At 39.7% G+C, this 19,496-nt stretch overlaps 1 protein-coding gene across 1 annotated transcript; it reads right to left on the reverse strand.

Moving 5' to 3' along the window:
- Positions 1 to 1,030: 1,030 nt before the first annotated feature.
- Positions 1,031 to 18,928, reverse strand: dgkaa (diacylglycerol kinase, alpha a). The gene is made up of 24 exons (XM_004560429.6): positions 18,665 to 18,928; positions 11,963 to 12,066; positions 11,549 to 11,625; positions 10,222 to 10,351; positions 9,965 to 10,039; positions 9,835 to 9,884; positions 9,671 to 9,745; positions 9,259 to 9,375; positions 7,593 to 7,710; positions 7,333 to 7,421; positions 7,099 to 7,218; positions 6,788 to 6,886; positions 6,461 to 6,547; positions 6,248 to 6,321; positions 6,080 to 6,154; positions 5,864 to 5,949; positions 5,686 to 5,775; positions 5,353 to 5,513; positions 5,197 to 5,261; positions 4,722 to 4,812; positions 4,409 to 4,595; positions 2,267 to 2,384; positions 2,029 to 2,089; positions 1,031 to 1,929 (listed from the first exon to the last, which is right to left on the reverse strand). Exons 2-24 carry the CDS (start codon positions 12,036 to 12,038, stop codon positions 1,855 to 1,857), a joined length of 2,196 nt encoding a protein of 731 aa, XP_004560486.1. The 5' UTR covers positions 12,039 to 12,066; positions 18,665 to 18,928; the 3' UTR covers positions 1,031 to 1,854.
- Positions 18,929 to 19,496: the final 568 nt, after the last annotated feature.

Below are 19,496 nucleotides of genomic sequence, written 5' to 3' on the forward strand. Positions count from 1 at the left end.
TTCTTAGCTGAAAGAAAGAAAGAAAGTCGAAAGAAAATCAACCAGTAGGTAAAAATGTAATCCAAAAATTCCAGAAAAGAAGACGGAGTTTCCGCTTATTTGCTAATATTTTCTAAATATTTTCACTATAGGGACAACTGATAGGACAAAACGATACTTCTGATTTTTAGAAGTATCAGACAAAATTATCAGCCAAATACCTCAGCTTCTCATACTAATTGGTAGCAGTTTGAATGTTGGATCACCCACTTCAGCTTCCTTCTGTCTTTAGAAATCTTAATGAGTCTTTGCCAAAAGAGATTAAGCCTGCTGCAAATGAGTGCTGGATCTGAACCCAGGCAGCAGGACCATTTGGATAGATTTAAATCCTCTGATAAGGTGACGCAGGAAGGTTTTCATTTATGTTTATTACCAGCCCATGCATTATGAATCAGTCCAATATAATAAGTTGACTGATGATTTTCTATCCTTTTGTTAAAAGTTAAAAAAACGATTCTGCTTATTTTTCTTTAATAACATTGAAAAACTGCTTTGATTATTTGCTCATTCATCAATTTGGGTTATTTCAAATGAGGGAGAAGCTGCAAAAAAGCAAATGTGCCTTGCAGAAATAATCGTGTGTAAATTTCATTAGAAACCTGGGGTCTTACATAATGTTCTGTGTGGCCGACTGTTTGCATTACAGTTGTGTAAACCTTTGTGACCACCAGCCATTGACAGAGTTTCCACAAGTGTGTCATTGTGTTGTTAGTGCTCACACTGCTGTGACAGCAACATTTGTTGCTTTCAAACCAACCTTTAGTTGCAAATTTAGTGTTTTTATTACTTGTTAAAATTCAGCAGGGGGAAATCTGAACAGATTATTGATCCGTGACACTAAACAGATTAATCTCTAAGATAAAAAAAAAAAGTCAAAAGTCTTTCCCAGAGAGAGACTTTGATGAGAGGATGACCCAGGACTAAAAAAGTTAGCAATGCCCCCTTGTGGTATGTAAAAATTATCGAATTGTAAGAAGTACAAAACAAAAACTGAAGTCCAGGTGATTTATTAAAATCTTTACACAGTCACTTATTACATCAACATCCTTCTGATATACTGGAATGATATGATTTATAAAGCATTTAAATAAAAATAAACATGTTTAAACATATCTTAACCAATAAGTTCGAATTGAACTCATCACAAATTACAAATTAAAATCAACATATCTCAGCTTTATGCCCTCACACTCATACTGATGCACACAAACACACACACGGGAACAGCAGGCAGTGAATCAACATGCAGCCTCTTTGCTATTCCCAAAAACACTTTCAAGTATCTTCAACATCACTGAAATATAGCTTTGTCTTTTCTTCTGTCTTGGTTCCAAATTCACACAAACATATTTCTGACTTTCTTTAAAACAACAACGAAACAGCAATACTACATGGTCTATGCTCAAAGTGCATGCCTGTATGTTCGTCTACCTAAGCCATAATGAAGAGAACAGCTAATAAAGGCACATGGAGCTGAATACTCTACTCTTCGCATGATATTCAGCTTGCTTTAAGTTTCTACAGAGCAGCACTTCCACTTAGCACTCACACAGCAAGTGTTGAGTATTGATAGAAAACACTGAGAAAATTTGGTCAGAGTCATTTTTGCCACAATGCGTACCATAACATTTGTATTTGTATCATGCCATGCTTAGTTTGTGTTACAGTAATGCAGAACTTTTGAAATAGTTATCCTAACTTTGACTGTCACAATGCAGTTTTTCTACAGCATACACATCCAAACTGATTTTATGTTACAAAGAAAAAGAGTCAGTTGTCTATTTACAGCAAACACTTGCATGTCGTCAGTCTGTTTCATTTGAAAAAGCCAGATGGTTTGGCTGGAGGACCCATCAACATACAGGCTTGATTCTTGTGTGTGATTTGAATCTGTAAATTAAAAAAAATATATATAAAATCAGGCATTTCAGGCATGTGACTTCATTACATTAAGCAGCCACTGTGTTTCTGTGCCTGTGCAGTGTTTACCGTGCAGGGAGGTTGCATCCACGGTTCTCCATCTATCTGCATTGGTAATGCTTTCTTTGTCCTACGTGTAGAGAGGGATAAACAGAATGCATCAGGATGGTCATGTGTCATTAAAATGTAAATGTATCTTCTTATGTAAATTAACTAATGATGATCCCTAACTATGACCCACTGTTGAAGCTGAGAGCCCAGCCTTGTCATGTCTGAACATGTCCATGTGCCTTTTTTCCCCCCTCACCTGATGGTGATCTGAGACGTTTTCGCGAGCCGCACCGCGCTCTTGAGTCCAGTGTAAATCTGGCCCATCTCCATCGCTCCTTCAAGGCCGACCACCTCTAATCGCCGATCACTGAGGTCTGACAAGAAAGCAGAGGCTAATCAGTCCAGTGAAGGAAGACAAGATTGGGCCTGAGGCAGATGCCACTTCTCATATTTAATGTGCATCAGAGTGGAGATCGATAACAACAGCGGTTTGAAGCACACCAATGCATATCAATAATCATACATAATGTATAATCATCATGCACCTGCAAACAACTGCAGTTTACGTGCACAAGTTTCTCTGTGCATACAGTGGCAGGATGGTTGGACTCAGGTCTTGGCTGACAGCATAGAGATGAATAGTTAGGAGGAAACGGGTTTGAGAAGCAAACCATAACTAACCACCAGTGCAGAGAACCTCAAGAAAAAGAAAAAAAACCAACATTTTTGCAGAAGCTGGTTTCTGCTTCTTAAGATTTCAGCTGAGATGTCAACAGCTTTCAGCCTGTATGCGTCATCGTTTCTGGGAAGTTGGCTAATGTTAGCATGGTGTCATTCAAGCACTGAAGAAGCACGTGGAAACTTAGCATCCCTTCTGTAAGAAATTGGGCCTACTTCAAATGAATGCTGAAATCTTCTGATAAGATGATGGAGGGACATTACAGTACAATCAAAAGAAGATAACACATAAACATTTTTTTTTGCAGATAAGAATACAGATGCATTGAAATTTTGGCTTGCTATTCTGGTGGCTCGGTATCATAAAGTTCAATAACCAGATTACACAAATAGCACCAGGTACTTATTTGTATGTATGCACTAAAACCATGCATTTAAGTGTTAATATTTTGGCAAGTCAAAAAAAAGTTAAACACTTCATTCATTTCATTTCATTTATTTGTTCATTTTCAGGCACAACAAATACCTATATTGAACATAAAATGGACTATCGCTTTCAAAGAGAGAAGAGGGGCTGCTACAAATAAATAGGATAAATAGGGATTATCTTTAACTGTGAATTATGTAGTAAATATGTTTGTAGTAGAATCCAAGAATAAATATATGGAGATGGACAGAAGTACAGTATAGTACAGCATAGATGACCTTAAAGGGGTCAAATTCACGTACACAGGGTTATGCTGCCCTCAAGTGGCCGGAAAAATCAGTAACTCCACATTCAAAGTTAGAGCAAACATCATCATATGGGTTCCAGTTTCATTGGACTGTTATTATAATTTGTGTAATTTAGAAACAGAGGAAGTTTGGTTGGAATAAATCGATTTTTATTTTTTATTACACCCTCTAGTACTGTTGCTAGAGCACTAACTAGACTAGAGCACTAACCCCCTGTCTTTTGGAGAAAATTTGGAAATTAAAATGCAAATGACTACCGTGTATTTTGGGATTGTCTGGTTATTTAAAACTATCAAAGAGAGAGATATGGTGCCCGCAACACATTCTTAATGGTGAAATTCCTCTAGGAAGTAAGTTTATATACTCTGGATATATACCAACAGAATGGATGAAGAGAGATAAGTACTTAATGAACACACTGCTGGTGGCTCGTAAAAAGACTCATAAAGGAGTTGGTGACAGGTTAAACTTTGTGAAAAGTCTAATGTGTCTATGGTGAGTCGATGAGTCAGTGAACCTTACTTCTGTCCGATGACGCTGATGCTGATGTGAGTTTGAGGAGAAGCTGAACTTTTCTATCAGTAAATGCTGCTGATAACATTCACATAGTGAATAAACTTCCATATGTTGAAGGAAGGAATTTAACAAAGGGAAAATGTAATCTTTAGGACACTAAAGCAAACATAATGTTAGCTTATATCCGTCTGACGTTGTTTAGTTTTCGATGTTGCTGGTTGTCAGTTGTTGCATGTCTAATTTGCTGACAAGAAATCGTTACAATATCAGAAAGAAATAAACATATTATTGCACGTTTCTGTGTATTAGAGCCGTGACTTCAGGTCAGGAGATGAGGCTTGTGGTGAGGATGAATTTAGGTAAACTTTATACTTGCTGCTAATTATAATTTCATTAATTTCATTGTGTTCTCTCAGGACCACTGCTGTTAGATCAGACATCTGAATAATACAGGTCAACTGCAAAATACCTTGGGAAGTCACTTTCAGGATTTCTGGATTGACGATCACCTCCGGCTCTTCCTGCGCCGTCAGTCCCTTAGTGTCCACTTTTTTGGTCTCACCCCACAGGTTGGACCCACCATGCATGCTAGGAATGTTCAGGATAGCAACACCCTCAAGAGACACAGCACTGAGATCCAGGGGAGTACCGCAACACTGGAGACAGTACAGCGCACCGCAGCGTTAGAGTGAAATATCAGTGCGCTGTCTCTGATTGCTGTTTTGTATCGAGGCTACTTATTTCAAAGTAGCAAACTGCAAACTTGTGTGCTGCGCTCTCACCTCGATTGTTAAGTTTTCGCTCAGTTTTTTGCAGGAAGCAGAGATGGTTTCTGAAGTGGCAAATTCAAAATACCACAGCTTGTTCTTCATTCTGCCGTTAGAAAAAGCGTCTCCTTTAGGTTTATGTGATACTTCACTTTCACAGAACATTTTCTCCTTTTAGTGCACGCAGCGCTTTAGAAAGAGTAGGAGTCAAGCAGCAACACTTGGTGCCACAGACATCTGCTGTCACCTCGAGCATTCGTGCCTTTTACTGCTTTAAAAAAATCAGTAATTGCAAAGGCAAACAGGAAATATAGAAGTCATGTTGCGAAGAGAAAATTTGCTGTCTTTTAGCTCTGTTGTGTTTTTAAACTGTGCATCTGTTAAGCTATGAAACACTGTTGTATTGCTATAAGCAGGAATGCATTCGCTTTGTTTACTGTTCCTGACAATGTGCCCTAGAGACACATAATATTCAAACAAATATGCAAACCTGCTGTTGAATTTCTGAGGATGTTTTTCCCTCATTGTGTGAAACCGGTGGGCAATGGAGGCATCCTGCAAACACAAAACAATATAGCAATTATACGACCTACTAAACCGAAAATAAAACACTTCCTCTTGTATTACACATTTATGAGAAACTCACAACTCCAATAGAGAAGTAGTTGTTGATTATTTCATATGGCACTGGGTCACCCTCCTCTTGATTCTCATCAGTGATAACCTGCACGCTCCAGCGATCCATCAGCACCTGGGAGCTCCCCTCAATGTCTTTAAGAATACGGTTCAGATCTTCACCATCATACCCTTAAAGATGAAGACAAGAGAACTGTAATTTTGAGAACTTGCTGAAGCCCATTTAATTAGTGCAACCACTGTCTGAAAGCACACATAGACAGTGGCGCCATAACGTGAAAATAGTGACGTGCAAGTATTATCTTATTTACATAAGGGAACACTTCATCTCTTCGTTTCTCACCTCCTCCCCAGCGAAGGCATCGAGCAAGGTCATTTCCTGTGCCAAGAGGAAGTACAGCAACAGGTGGCCGCACCAGCAGATTGCCTTTGTCTGAATACAAAAAAAAGGGAAGGAAATACAAAGCGTGTAACAATCAATTTCACATGTGATGTTGTGAAGTTTATGCCAACAATCTCACCTATTGCATCGAGAATCCACCCAACTGTGCCGTCTCCACCGCACACCAAGATCCTGTACTCCTTAAGATTTCTGAAGAAACTCAAACTGAAAGAAATGTGAAAGATATTTTGGGGGGAAGTTATGGAGGTTTAAGTAAGTACTCAGGATAATGTGGTAAGAAATAATCTAATATTAAAATCAATTTGAACAAAAACTCTTGTATCACTTTACTTACCCTGGTCCAGGGCCACCATTTGAAAGGTTGTATACTTGTCGTGGATTCAGTAAAAACTGAAATTTGCGCAGCACTCTGAAATAAAGAAAACATAAAGAAAACCAAGTTGCACAATGTTCATGGATTTGAAATCTCTTTTTCCAGTAAAATATTCTTTTCCGAGCTCACCTTTCTCCCTGCTTACCACCACTTTTAGGGTTGACGAACACTAGAAGAGGATGGGCGTTCAGCACAGGGCAGATCTGATGATTAATAAACAAATGTTACAGGTATTATACTAAAGGAATATAAAAAGCAAACCCCACACTAATAGCATGGTGTACATTTTTGAGCTCTTGTTATTCAGCTTTAATGAAAAGCTTTTGCTTGCATGAATAATACCTGAAGCACTTGTCCGTCAGGAGTGGTATTGAGCTCGCTGTCATCTCCTGACCCAGAGCAGCCATTTTTTACATTATTTGGTCTCTCCTTTAGGGAGAACAATAAAGACAGAGAGTAAATAAATCATTAAAAATATCATAGCGTTCCTTGGATAAAAAATATCTACACTGTGTACCTAACAAAATGCCACACAGGTGAGAATGATTTACCAATGAAAAAAACAGCCTCTGGCCGATGTTATGCTTTGCGTTGGTGTGAGAGAGGCACTGTTTGCGTACTCTCTGAGCTGTGCATTTGCTTGAGATGTGCCTGAGGATAGTTGTGTACCTTTATAACAGGATATATGGCCCATGGAGGAAGAATATGGTCTCTGAGCAGCCCACACGTACACGGTGTTGACTCTTGGTCCACACATTGATCATGACGCTGTAGAATACAAATAAAATTACTCAGAAATACAGTGCAGATTTAGAGCATACAATAAAAAAAACTGTATAGAAAGGAGGCTTCCTGGATTCAATAGATACAAATGCGCACAACAATTCCAGAATGCAACTAAATCAAATCTCCTCCTTGATTAGAAAATAATTTACTCAAATTTATTCCTCAGTGAGTCATGCACTGATATGTTTGCTCACCATCGTGTGGCACCACACACAGTGTTTGCCTGTTAGGCCTTGTAAGCTCTTGATCTTCTTCTGGCATTTGTCACACTTCCTAGAGTCACAGTTCCCACTCACCCAGTCGTGTGTTGAAACCTGAAAAGTGAGATGGATTTTAAATTGTCCATGTAAGAGCACTCAGACATAGCATGAAATCAAATTTAGACCGTGCATGTGACTGTAAAGGTTGTCATGGAGACATCAGCATACCCCTATTTCTTTCTTTGACTTCACGTATGTCCTGGCGCAAGGGGCCGGGTTCTTGTTTGCACAGCGACCGTGGACTGTGTATTTGCAGGCTGCACAAAACGACACACAAACCAGCTGTCACATAATTTGTAAATACATATAAATTACTGTGGTAAATGTCAAGGAGGCAGATGAGCATTGATTAATCCCAAAAAAAAAATTATGCAATTTTCAAATTAGACACTTCCTTGCGCCCTCTTCTGGTTAGTTCTTGTACTCACAGGTGCAACACAGTCCCTGCTTCCTCAAACCCAGCAGCATGCTGTGACACACGTTGCAGTAAACAGGCTTGTTAAAATTTTTCATCCTCCACAGGTGTTGGCCGTCTTTCTGGGTCATCTATTTGTTGAAACAACAGTCAATGAAGAAGTCAGTGCAAGAAAGGGAAGAATAAAACAGTTTATGATCTTTTATTTTGTGAATATGATTTTTGAACAGAAAAATATATGTTTGCAAGAACAGAAGCTGTTCTCTCTTCCAATTCTTAGATATTAGTTCCACAACAAGGCATGATTTTCATCTTTTGCACCCATTCATTATTAAACTTAATGAGATGGCTCATTATGTAGTATGGCGGTGACTCTACGTATCATCACACAACGCACAACTTCATGGACATTCAAATCAAAACTATCTATAATCTCGCTTAACAGAAGATTATAAAATTGTTTCAATCTGTTTACTGAGTGGTCAGCGTTCTTATCCAGATTAGATAATGAAACATTTTTTTTAAATGACAGGATGTATCACCCTTTCACTTGCTGCAAGAGGATCAGTAGACAGAATTGCGAATCAGCATACAGGAACTGTGAGGGGGCTGAATTCATGCACCCTAGGCTTCAAATGTCCACTGGTGGCTAGAAATAGCTGGAGGGGAAGTCCCTGGCATTGTTGCAGAGGCCAAACACACAATCTAGTTTGTGGGTTTAGGTCGCTGCAGCTAACTGTCAAACAGACTGTGCGTAGCTCTATATTGTTGGCAACACATTAAACACCGATAACACAAAGCGGATCTCATCAAACCCCTTTAAAGTATAGGGCCAATAATAAATGGATTCATTTTAAAGGGATGAAATGAAAAACTGAATTGTCAATGGAGAGTTCTGTTTAACTCTTGTGAATACTAGCCTCAGATTAACACAACCGGTCAATGCAAGCATGTGTAACTCCTTAAGTATTTATAATAAAATTAAATATACCAGACTTGTATACAAATTGTACAGATGGTGGTGGGAAACTGTTACTCTGTTTGGGATTAAAACATTTTAGGAAAAGGTCAGAGTGACACGTGAGAAAAGTCTCGCAAGAGAAATTCCATTAGACCCAAAGATGTTTCTGCTTGGTTTGTAGTCCCAAAAATAAAATTACAAAAATAACAAACAAATATGCTTGAGCTCTTTGGGTTTAAGTTTTTAAGTGCTGAAAAGCTGAGAGTCTAGCTCTGAGTGGAAGGGGAGGTGCAAGCATATGAAAATGTTTCTTTAATTACATGGATTGGCACATACCAACAAAGGGAAACCCTTTTTGTCATTTGTTTTCTTTTAATCTTAGGGTGCTTTCCTTTAATTATTTCCTTAGTTGTATATACACGGCCTTAGCGCTAAGCACTGCTATATCATTCCAGCATTCATATTGTGCAGAATAAACGGAAAACACAAAGGCATTCTGATGGTGCAGAGCATGGAAGGAATGAGATTACCACACCCTGTAACAGTGAGTTGGCAAAAAGGGCTTTAGGGAAAAGGAGGAGGAGGCGAAGGACAGAGGCGAGGCATGCGAGGCCAGGAATTTACAAGAGTAGTTACCACTTTGTGAGATATCTGCTATAAAAAAGAAATATATTTGAGCTTGGACTTTGGAGCCAACACACGCTCCTTTTAAAAGCACCTTTAGACCCAGCAAGACCAGCAAGGGAACGTTGTTCATGCCTCCTTGTACCCACTCATCCAGAGAAACTGTGCCGCTGCTGTCAGCATCAATTGCTGTCATCATGTCCTTCAGAACCTGATGAAATCACATTCAGTTGTTATTATCCAATCAGCACACACGTTTCTATTACTTAAAGGGCCATGTGGTTTCTGAAACTAGTCGAGCTGGAATCTGTAAATTGTATATGCAGAGAAGCTTATCACTTTATGAACCTCTGGCAAATGAGTAACAAGAAGTGCCATATAGTGTGTACCCGACACTGTTATGGATGTCTTGTGCAAATAAATCTGTCTTCACATACATTTACTATACGTTACCTAAGTGCAGTGCATGCAGAACATTTGCATTACATTTATATTCTGGGACTTACCGGCTTGAGCTCTGACACATCCCAGTCGAGATATTCTGCAGCGTGCATCATCTGTGCAATAATCCGATCCACTTCCTGTTCAAAATGTAGCAGGCTTGTTTTAGTGTTGCGGCTGTTTTGAAGATGTTTTAAATATACTTTAAAAGATTTTCTCAACAACTTACAGAGCTGTCCAAAACTCCATTCCCATCTCTGTCATAAAGCCTGAAAGCAACTAAAGAAAGAATGGAAATGAAAGTGGAGCTGCTAGATGAGTCATTACTATTTTGGGCACAAAAGAAAACAAAAACTCACACTCCAGTTTGTCCCTGGGCTGGCCATCTTCAAGTAGAGAGAAGTAACATGAGACATCTTTAAGGAAGACTTCCTCTACAGGAGAGATTGAGGAGAGAGAGGAGGCTGTGAATTCTCTAGTTACCATATGTATACAAACAGTACGATGCAGGGATGTGGTGATAACTGCACGCATGCCAAATCGGCCATGAGGCAAAAAGGGTCGGCTGAAAAGGCGGTAAGCTGTTTGTATGCACGGTGCGTATGTATAATCTCACTGGTACTGTCTTCTTGGCCGGGTTCAGAGTTTTGAAAGGAGCGGAAGAGTCTCTGGCAGAGATCCACAGGGAAGTCCTCCACTTCTAAATATGTCTTGAGAAACAGACGAAAGCCTTCTTCATTGATGCACTGGGAAAAAAACATGAATGGGAGAAGCATGTTCTGTTTACAGCGGTCTAGTGAAGCACGAAATGAATGGGTTGAAGCTTATTTGTATATAATATGCTTGTTACTTCTGAAAATAAAAAAAGATAATACTATGAACAACTGTGTGAAAAACTTATATTTTACAAGTGTCGCTTTATCAGCTGTTCTAAGCTCAAATAGGGATTGGCAAGATCTCAGAAGCCTCAAAAGCTTCTCAAATAGATTTAATCAATAATTGAAAAATGTACCAAAACAAAGTGTCTACAGGGTGTCATGTGACAATGACATAAAACAAAAAAATAAGCTCCTGCTTGAAGATTTCAGTCCATCTGTCTGGCATGGCATCTGTGTTTCTCACATGATATTATGCTGCAGGGCTAACAAGCTGTAGTCCCCTGATAATGGTGAACTACAAACCCATTTCTTGTTGCTTATGCGTTTCCATACTTTTTACCCTGCAGAGCTGCCCGAGTAATAAATAACATAAATGCAAGGCAGCCGGATCACACAAAGAAAAAAAAAACAAGGGAGAGAGACTAACGGAGCTGCAGCACCAAAACACAACAACATTTCCAACAAATCATTTAAATGTAGTCTTGTAGCCGTATTTGTATTTTGACAGCAATTAACTTGTAACTTTATGGACGCAACTGTGTTCTCTCCCATTATGAAAAACAACATTTCATTCTTCTAATTAAACTCAAAGTGGCAAATAAACTTTCACTGCTGTAATAAATACTTAAGAAATTATTGTATTTGCTGTCTTCACAAATTACTAGTCAGCATCAGCCATTGATTTGAGCAGTCTTTTTTTTGCTGTTCAATCACATCTGAGCTTACACTGCATGAGGAAAGCCAGCACACTGTTAAACAAGGCCTTGCTGCGTGGGCAAATCTAAGGAGGTAATTTACATTTGCAGTCTCGCTTGAATACGCTGACGATATTTCTCATGGACAGCTTAGTCAGCCTGATCGATACTGCAGGTTGAAATCTAATTCATCAGCGAAGGATAATTAATAACTGCCCAATACACGTAAATCTTATTCTCATTTTACAGCGAACAGCTACTCTCAGACCTATTATTCTGTTGAGCTATGAAGCTTTTAGATGGCATCTCTGTGAATTAGTTTTGGAGGGATGGATTTGACTGTGAACAGCAGGACACTCTGTCCCCTCACCTCTCCATGCCTGTGCCGGGCCAGACTGCCATCTGCATAGAATTCCCTCAGCACATCTTTCACCTTCAAGTTGTTGTCTGGAAGCAAAGACACGCAGGTCACACAGGGATACGCACGCATACTTCGTCCATTCGACTTTGTGTGCAAACGTTTTTAATCCACACTTCTAAATGTCATCTGTGTATATGATTACACCATAAATATAGATTTATCTGGAGTACAACAATATATATATATATATATATATATGCATGCTCAATTTGCAGAAAAAGAGAATGTGGTAGACTGCTACCTCCTCTAGATATGAGAAACCATGAGCGAGTGTAAATGAGTGTGTGTGGGTGGAAGTGGAAGTGGAGGGGGGGGTGTTAAGCGCTGAGAAAGCTGCCTGCCTGCCCGCCTGTCTGTACTCACATTCAATGTACTGTTGTAGCTGGATAAAGTCGACAGGGTTCAGTTCCTTCACCTCTGGGTTTGTGGGGGAGGACATGGTGCCTGCTTCTGCACAAACTGCCTGCCTGTGAACAAGCAGGCAGCGAGAGAAACAGTGAGATGTAGACGGAGAGAAAAGAGAAGGTGGGTGCACGCTAGCCTGCCTCTTTGTAAAACATAAAAGCGTGGCTGCAAGCAAAAGATAGCATCTCTCATCTCGCTCTGTAAAAATCCATGATTATAGACAGGGAGAATCGCTCTTAACATCCAAACTTTCTTTGAAGCAGAAGCAAGAGTACACAGAACTGTGCACACATTAAAATGTCTTTAATCAGAAAACAACCACAACAGGGCGTTTTTAAATCAGAACGCAATATTGTCACTGTGGTCCAGGTGCATACGCCCACAGTTTTTCCTCAACATGATAACATTTTTCCTCGTATGATGCACTAAAATGCAACTTCACTGACAAACACAGCAAACTTTAAGCACTTGTGCTTTTACACTGTTTGTTTTAGATCTCACACCATCAGAGTATGCGACTAGCCAATGGAAACTGGGCCGAAAGGCTTTCAAAAATAATTTGAGGCTAAATTTTCCCATGATGCCTTGTGTCTAGGGATTTTTTGCACCCAAAGTCTTTTTCCATGTACTCACTGGCCCACATTAGTTTTGCAAAGTACCAGCTACAGGGAGTATTTTGGTTTCATTTAGGACAAGAAGATGCACTGGTGTGTTAAAATGCACAGATAAACAATAAAACCTTGTGGAGAGGTTGCAAAAACCAAACTGGCTCGTCAAGGGGCCTCCCCGTTAAACAAAAGGAAGAGACTTAAATGTCACAGAAGGCTGAAAGACAGCGTGAATTTGAATCTGACACAGAAAAAGAGCTTGTAAGTTCAATAAAAACTGGCCCGGCAAGTCGTTCAGAAGCAAGGAAGCGTGAAGTGCGGATGAAGATTTGTATGTTACTTTTAACGACTCCACATGATGGGGGATGAATTCTATAATGACAGGAAAGCATACAGCTCATAACTAATTAAAGAAAGAGGAGAAACTGGTTAATGGAAGGGAGCAAAGTGGCATCCTGACATCCTGTTTAATGTTATTTTAGATGTGTGTGGATAAAAATGGTTCCTAAGGAAATGCACGGATAAAATCAATAGCAAATTTCTAGTATACCTAACATACTCGTGATCAATGTTCTACAATTAGGCGAGCCAGGAAATCTCTCCATCACGTCTGGCACCAAGAAATAGCACACGTGCTTTTCTGATTTAGTATCCATTTCTTTAATGTTAAGGCAAAAAACGTGCCATTTTTCTCCCATCTAGAAATGAAATATTGAATTAATAATCAAACAGAACCCTTGCTGTATTAAATAAAGGAGAGGATACGTAGGTACAGTGTTAAATATTGCTGTAAAACTGACAAGACTCAGGCTGTTCAAAGATTTTATGGCTCCTCTGAACTTGTCACGAATTCTTTCTTTTACACATTTTCTCATCTATTATTATCCTGTCATCCTTTTGCTAAATTTACTTGGCTTTTCTCAAAAGGATTACACCAGCACTGGTTTAACCCGTGAATACTCCACATGACAGAATATTTTGTATTTGTCATTCTGTGCTATAAATCACAGCGAGCTACATTAGGTTTTGTCTGAATTATATTACCATGATGAGGCAATGCAGGGAAGACTTTTTATAAATCGATCCGTTCTTCTTCCGCATTCTTGTGCAGCGGTAATGGGTACTTAAAACCATTAAATACCGTTTATATAACACTCTCTAAGAGTACAAGTACACTATGTGAAAGTTTGAATCGTCTCCTAATTGATTTTATTACTGTTTAGAAATGGAAACTGGAATGCAAAATAAGACTTCGAAGGCAAACAACAACAAAATAGATTCAGGTTTGAAAAACTGAGAACACTAATCTGATTATGAACAAACTTTAAAGCACCCACTAGAAATGATGGTGATTTCATGCTTAAAAATGTGTTCATTAATAAAATTATTACAAGAAAAATCATTTTTGTTTGTTTCTTATTAAAGACGAGTTTCATGCACACGCTGCAAATCCAGTCTTATGAATAACAGAATAAAAAAAATTCATGGTGGTGTTCCGTCCGGGCTGACGAACTGTAAATGTGCCGTTCACACAGCTGTCTACAGGTGTTTTCACACATCTATGTGCAGTCTGTTTAGGCATTAGTGAAGGCTGCCTGCACCAAACAGGAAAATCAGAGTACTTAAAGAACGTCCTGAGAAAATGAAATGAAATAATCTGAAATAACACCCACTCCCTTTGAATCCATTTGCTCTCTCTTTGGGCTCCGAAAGGTTCAGGCTGTCCTCACTTAATTCCCTCAAAAGGTCAGAGCTGTTGCCTAGCACTTTGTTTATGCAGCCGATCAGGTGGGCCAGGTTTTTATCGACAGCAAAGTGACACATGGAGGAATCATGAGAAGCCATCTGCTACTGATCACCAGATTACAGCCTGAACCTCTTTATTCTATAAATGTTCTCCTGTCTCCATCTCTTTAAAAACTGCCCCAGAAATAAACTAAAAACAAGCTTACGAGTGAGTTTTTATTTGCAGATAAAAAGACACCTCATTTTCGATACGTTTTAGGTGTTTTTTGTTCATGATGTCATGAACAGCGTCGTGCCTATTTTCTCTCCTTCCCAGAGCATCATGGTCATCATCATCACCATCATCATCATTATTGTCTGGTTCCACTAGATCTTGAGCCTATCTGAGTAATCTGATTCCACACTTCCTGATTAGATAATGATTTGCATGCACAATGCAGAGTGGGAAATCGGGACCAGTCAGGACAGGAAGAAGCATTCTATGTTCTCAGAGGACGGATGAAGAGTGTAATGCACACGAGCCAGTTGTTTACACTCAAAAGCATGGGATGGATTTCTTTGAAAAATTATGGCCTTGACTAAATGAGCTTACTAAAGTGGGCATACATATTTCAGGAGGTTTCACAAATGCCTGAAGCTCGGTAAGACCGAATACAGACCATGTGACTAAGTCAGGTCAATAAGGTCCCACTGATAACATTAAATGGCAGATACCTTATGAAGGAACTGTTTGTGTTCCTTTATATAAAGTTTATGTGGTAGAGTCTTGGCTATGTAAATTCATATTTGGCCTAAAAAGAGTACAGTTCTTCTACGTGATTTACTTTGATTTGCTCGACAGACAGACAGTTTGAGGTATAACTGTTTAAACAAAATGTTGCTCCATATAATCAGTACAGAATAAATGATGCAACCTATTCTGAGCAGCCGTGCACAGAAGCTACTGGCGCAGTAGTGGTTCTTCAAATAGCACTGAAGAACAATTTAAACGTTAAAGTGGTTAGCAACGACTCGTGACAGAAACATCGACTTCCCAAATAAACTTCTGAAAAAAACCACCTGTCTCAGGCCTGACAGCGGCTTTAACTTCTGACCACTTGCCCAAAAGAAAAAACACCAAAGCAACTGCTTTCACCACACGGACAAAAAAACCCCCCAACAACAACAAAAAAAACTACAAAAATAAAACTGGAGGATTAAAGCGACAGTTCCATTTACATTTTCCTTAACATATGGCAAGGGTTTAATTATGAGCTCTTAAAGTCTTCATTTAAAACTGTCAACGACCCTAAAACCACCATGTTTACAACAGGCACTTGAAGGTATACTTGGGGATGACCTTTTTCCACGCAGGCTAATGTTTGTGCAAGCTGTCATAACGCCTACGCCTTGTGTCAAGGAAATCTGCTGTTTTGCAACACTTGCAGGGTGTAAGTCACTGACTCCGTCATTCTGCGGTTGGAAAACACTGCGTAGGTTCTTTGAAGAAAGAGAAGTCAACATACAATGTTGGCCATTTGTTTTTCTCTCGAATCTACAACGAGTCTGCTCATTGAACCGTGTGCCGAATGCATCGGGTTAACACAAGTGGAAGGACAGACATGTTTGGTTGCTATGGAAAGTGTTTCCCTACATCAGCTGCTCTCTGTCAAAGTGCTGCCATGGGTGACTAACAGGTAGGAGGATCCAGAGGCAGAAAGGGGGGGGGTATCCATTAGAGGGAAGGGGAGCCCAGTCATAACTGTGAGTCTTCCCCCTTCATCGGTGCCTCCTCCCACACCACAGGTCTTGGTTGGCCTTCAAAACTAGAGGACACGCTCCAAATTGCGTTCTACATGCAGATGCTACTGTGACTCATTGCATGAAGAGGGAAACACTCCCCTAACTATAAATGGACTGTTTGCTTAAGGGGTCAGTTTGCAGGTTAAGCCTGAAGTTACAAACCACTAACTGGTGGTGGTGGAAAAATGGTACTTCTGCACATTTATGTAGTGCTTCTACTTCTGTTTTGTTTTGTTTTTTGTGTTGTCGTTTTTTTTTTGGGGGGGGGGGGGGTCATCTTCAGTAAAACTTCATTATAACTTTCATCGATCAGGATAGATAGATAGATAGATAGATAGATAGATAGATAGATAGATAGATAGATAGAGCGCACAAAGCTGGGCCAAAACAATTCCACAGTCAGAATTGAGCATGCTCTGTTAAACAGGGCTTTCCCTTGTCTACCACTGTTTGGTGATATTTGAAGAATGCAAACTGCAGGCTCCAGTTAGGAGGAATACTGGATAATGTGAACATAATAAACATGGCTTGTAAATCAAGACAAAAAAAGACTGAACAAAAAAACAACAAAAGCTATTCACTACAGCATGAATCACACATTTCTTGGAAATGTAGGCAGGGCTTTACATGCTCACAAGCTTCAAAGTGAAAGCAGCCCATCACTCTGAGTTCAGACTTGAATGTGACTTATATAATAGCTGTGTGTGCGTGTTTGTGTGTGTGGAGACAGCCCCGTAGAACACCATACTGCCTTCAGAAAAAAAACCCTCAAACCTGCCCAGACTAGTGAGAGTGCATGCTGTCATATAAGGGCCACATTGCTTTTATGGTGTGACTGTTTGCACTTATCAGGGAGTCTCGTCTGGTTCACCCACAGATCTCTCCACAACTAAAAATGAAACAAATGTTACATTTCTTTTAAAATGATCTCAAGTGCTGTTCAGCGGTATTTTCCACTATCATACCAGTAATTTAGTCTTTTCCATCCGAAAGAGCTATAATATACAGATTCGGGATTTCCTGCATTGAACATTTTTAAATGGTTCAGTCAGAGCCAGAAAAACCAGTTTTGTTGATTGAGGCTTTATTAATTCTTGCATAATACATATTTTTATTTCAAAATGGTCAGCACTAATGTGGAAATAACTGGACTTCTGTCAAATAAGATACCTAATCTTTGCTTTTAACTTATGTGATCTGATCATGCTTACTTGTGTAGTTACCGCCAACTAAAGACCAATTATGAACTGGGAAAAAACCTGTACTTTGAGGAATTTTCTTCACTGGAAAGGATCAGCGTTACAAGTCGCAGCATGCTACCATAGTGTGTTACTGAAAATTACTGATGTAGGACACTTCATGCCATATTCACAGGTAGTAGCTCATTCATTTTAGGCTGGTTTGCTAATATAATAAAGGAAGGGAAGCTCATCCTTTCTCATATCCTGCAAAACTATAGCTGGAACATTAAAAATGTGCAAGTTAAACCGAAAGTCACAGAATGGGCTGAATTCTACTTAATTTACATCCTCTAGCCTGTGATGCAAACGTGAATGGCACAATTGACCTGACTACACTATTGATTGTCTGTTCCTAAAAACCCTCTTGCAGCCGCAAACAAATGAGCACCTCGGAGCCTATTCAGCGTTAAAAATAACCTGCTCACAAGATGACAAAGGAAAAACTGCTCTGTAAATTAAATCACTTGGATGTAAAGCGCTTGCAAAACTGGAGAGTTTGGGACAAAAAGAGTGGTGATGGGGGGCACAAACCTGATATCTAGACTGTCCTGTATGCTTTCTTTTTCCACTTAACATGGGGACTCGTGTTTTGCAGACATATGCCAGTGAAAGGAGAGGTTTGAGTAAACAATGCAATAGTGCTATTCACCAACGTGCCCCATCACCTACTTCACACCAGGAAGGATTTTGCCTTCCCAGTAGTGACGAAAACTCATACAAAAGCCCTTATGGGGTGTACTTATTGTTTTTTCCCACTGGTGTAGCACCATACCCTGCAACACCTGTAATCTCAGATGGGGGTTACTCAGATAAAGTCCTATCAGGCAGTGTAATCACCCAATAACCTGTTTGTCGAGTATGCTGCTGACATGCTTGGACAAACAGAAAACAGTAAGTGTTTTACATGAAGTATCTTCAGGTGTTTAGCAGTCTACATGCTTACCATTTCCTACTCTGACACATGAAATAGGCTGACAAAGGTACCAAACTTATTGGCAAAGGGAACTGAAATTTTGCATGTTTGTGGGGATTTTTAAAAGGCTGATCTGCTGAGTGAATTACTCTGTTATTAGCAGCAAAAAAGCACCAAGCTGAAATTCATCGATATCCTCATGAATCTGCTCGGATCTTTTCATTCAATTCTTAATAGCAGCGCAAAACCAAGACGAAATTTTACTCTCTCTTATTTGACTGGGGCTCATCTGCAGCCGAAAGACGTATAGAGGTTTGCTAAAACTTCGATCAATGCGAACGGTGCAAGGTTTTGTTTTTTTGTCATTTACCTTTCCGCCGCCACTGTGTTGGTTGCCTTTACACAGTCCGTCTCGACGCTGTGCAGAAGAAAAAATCAAAACCAAAATCCTGCTCTCAGACGCGAAGCAAAGTGGTCGTTAACTTTAAACGGAGGCGGCGAGGTCTGCCGAGTGGAAGCGGTGAACTACTGCGCAGAGCAGCGACTGAGGATCCCTCCGGCGAAGCACCGCCTCAGCTGATCTGCGCCCTCCTTTGCTAGCCAATACACACCCGTTATTCCGGTCCCGTGCGTCCATCTGCAAAGTTAGAAAGTAATGCTTCATTTAAATTATGCAGCTGTAAAAGCGCAGTTATCACTCTGCATCTTTCAGGAAGTATACGCTAAAAGCTGTACCGTAATGCTTTCAACAGTTTTATCATTTGCAGCGCTGTTGTTGTTTTTGGTGTTGCTGTCCATCGTGAGCCTTTTTAAAGTGATGAAGCTGACGTCACATGTTAAGGCGCAGAACAAAAAAAGCCACCGTGGTTACAATAAAACAATATCACCGTCTAACCCCTTCAAATTGCTTGTAACAACATTAACAAAAAATAGATAAATAAATACTAAACTTATGGCTACTTAGACTACAGACCTCGAGCCACCTTGGTGTTGATAGAATTTGTTTATAGATAGTGACCAATAACGATAAATATTAATTGTATTTGCGTGGTTATAAGCCTTATAGAGGCTACGCTGCTATCCGATGTATGCTTTTAATCAAATAGTGAGTAAACAGTGAAATACTGTAAATACTGCGGCTATGAACTCATATCTTTAACAAACAGTGCGTATTGATATCGAACGTGAACAAAATCCGGGAC

The sequence above is a fragment of the Maylandia zebra genome, linkage group LG20 (assembly GCF_041146795.1).
Source record: "Maylandia zebra isolate NMK-2024a linkage group LG20, Mzebra_GT3a, whole genome shotgun sequence".
In the NCBI taxonomy this organism is placed as follows: Eukaryota; Metazoa; Chordata; class Actinopteri; order Cichliformes; family Cichlidae; genus Maylandia; species Maylandia zebra.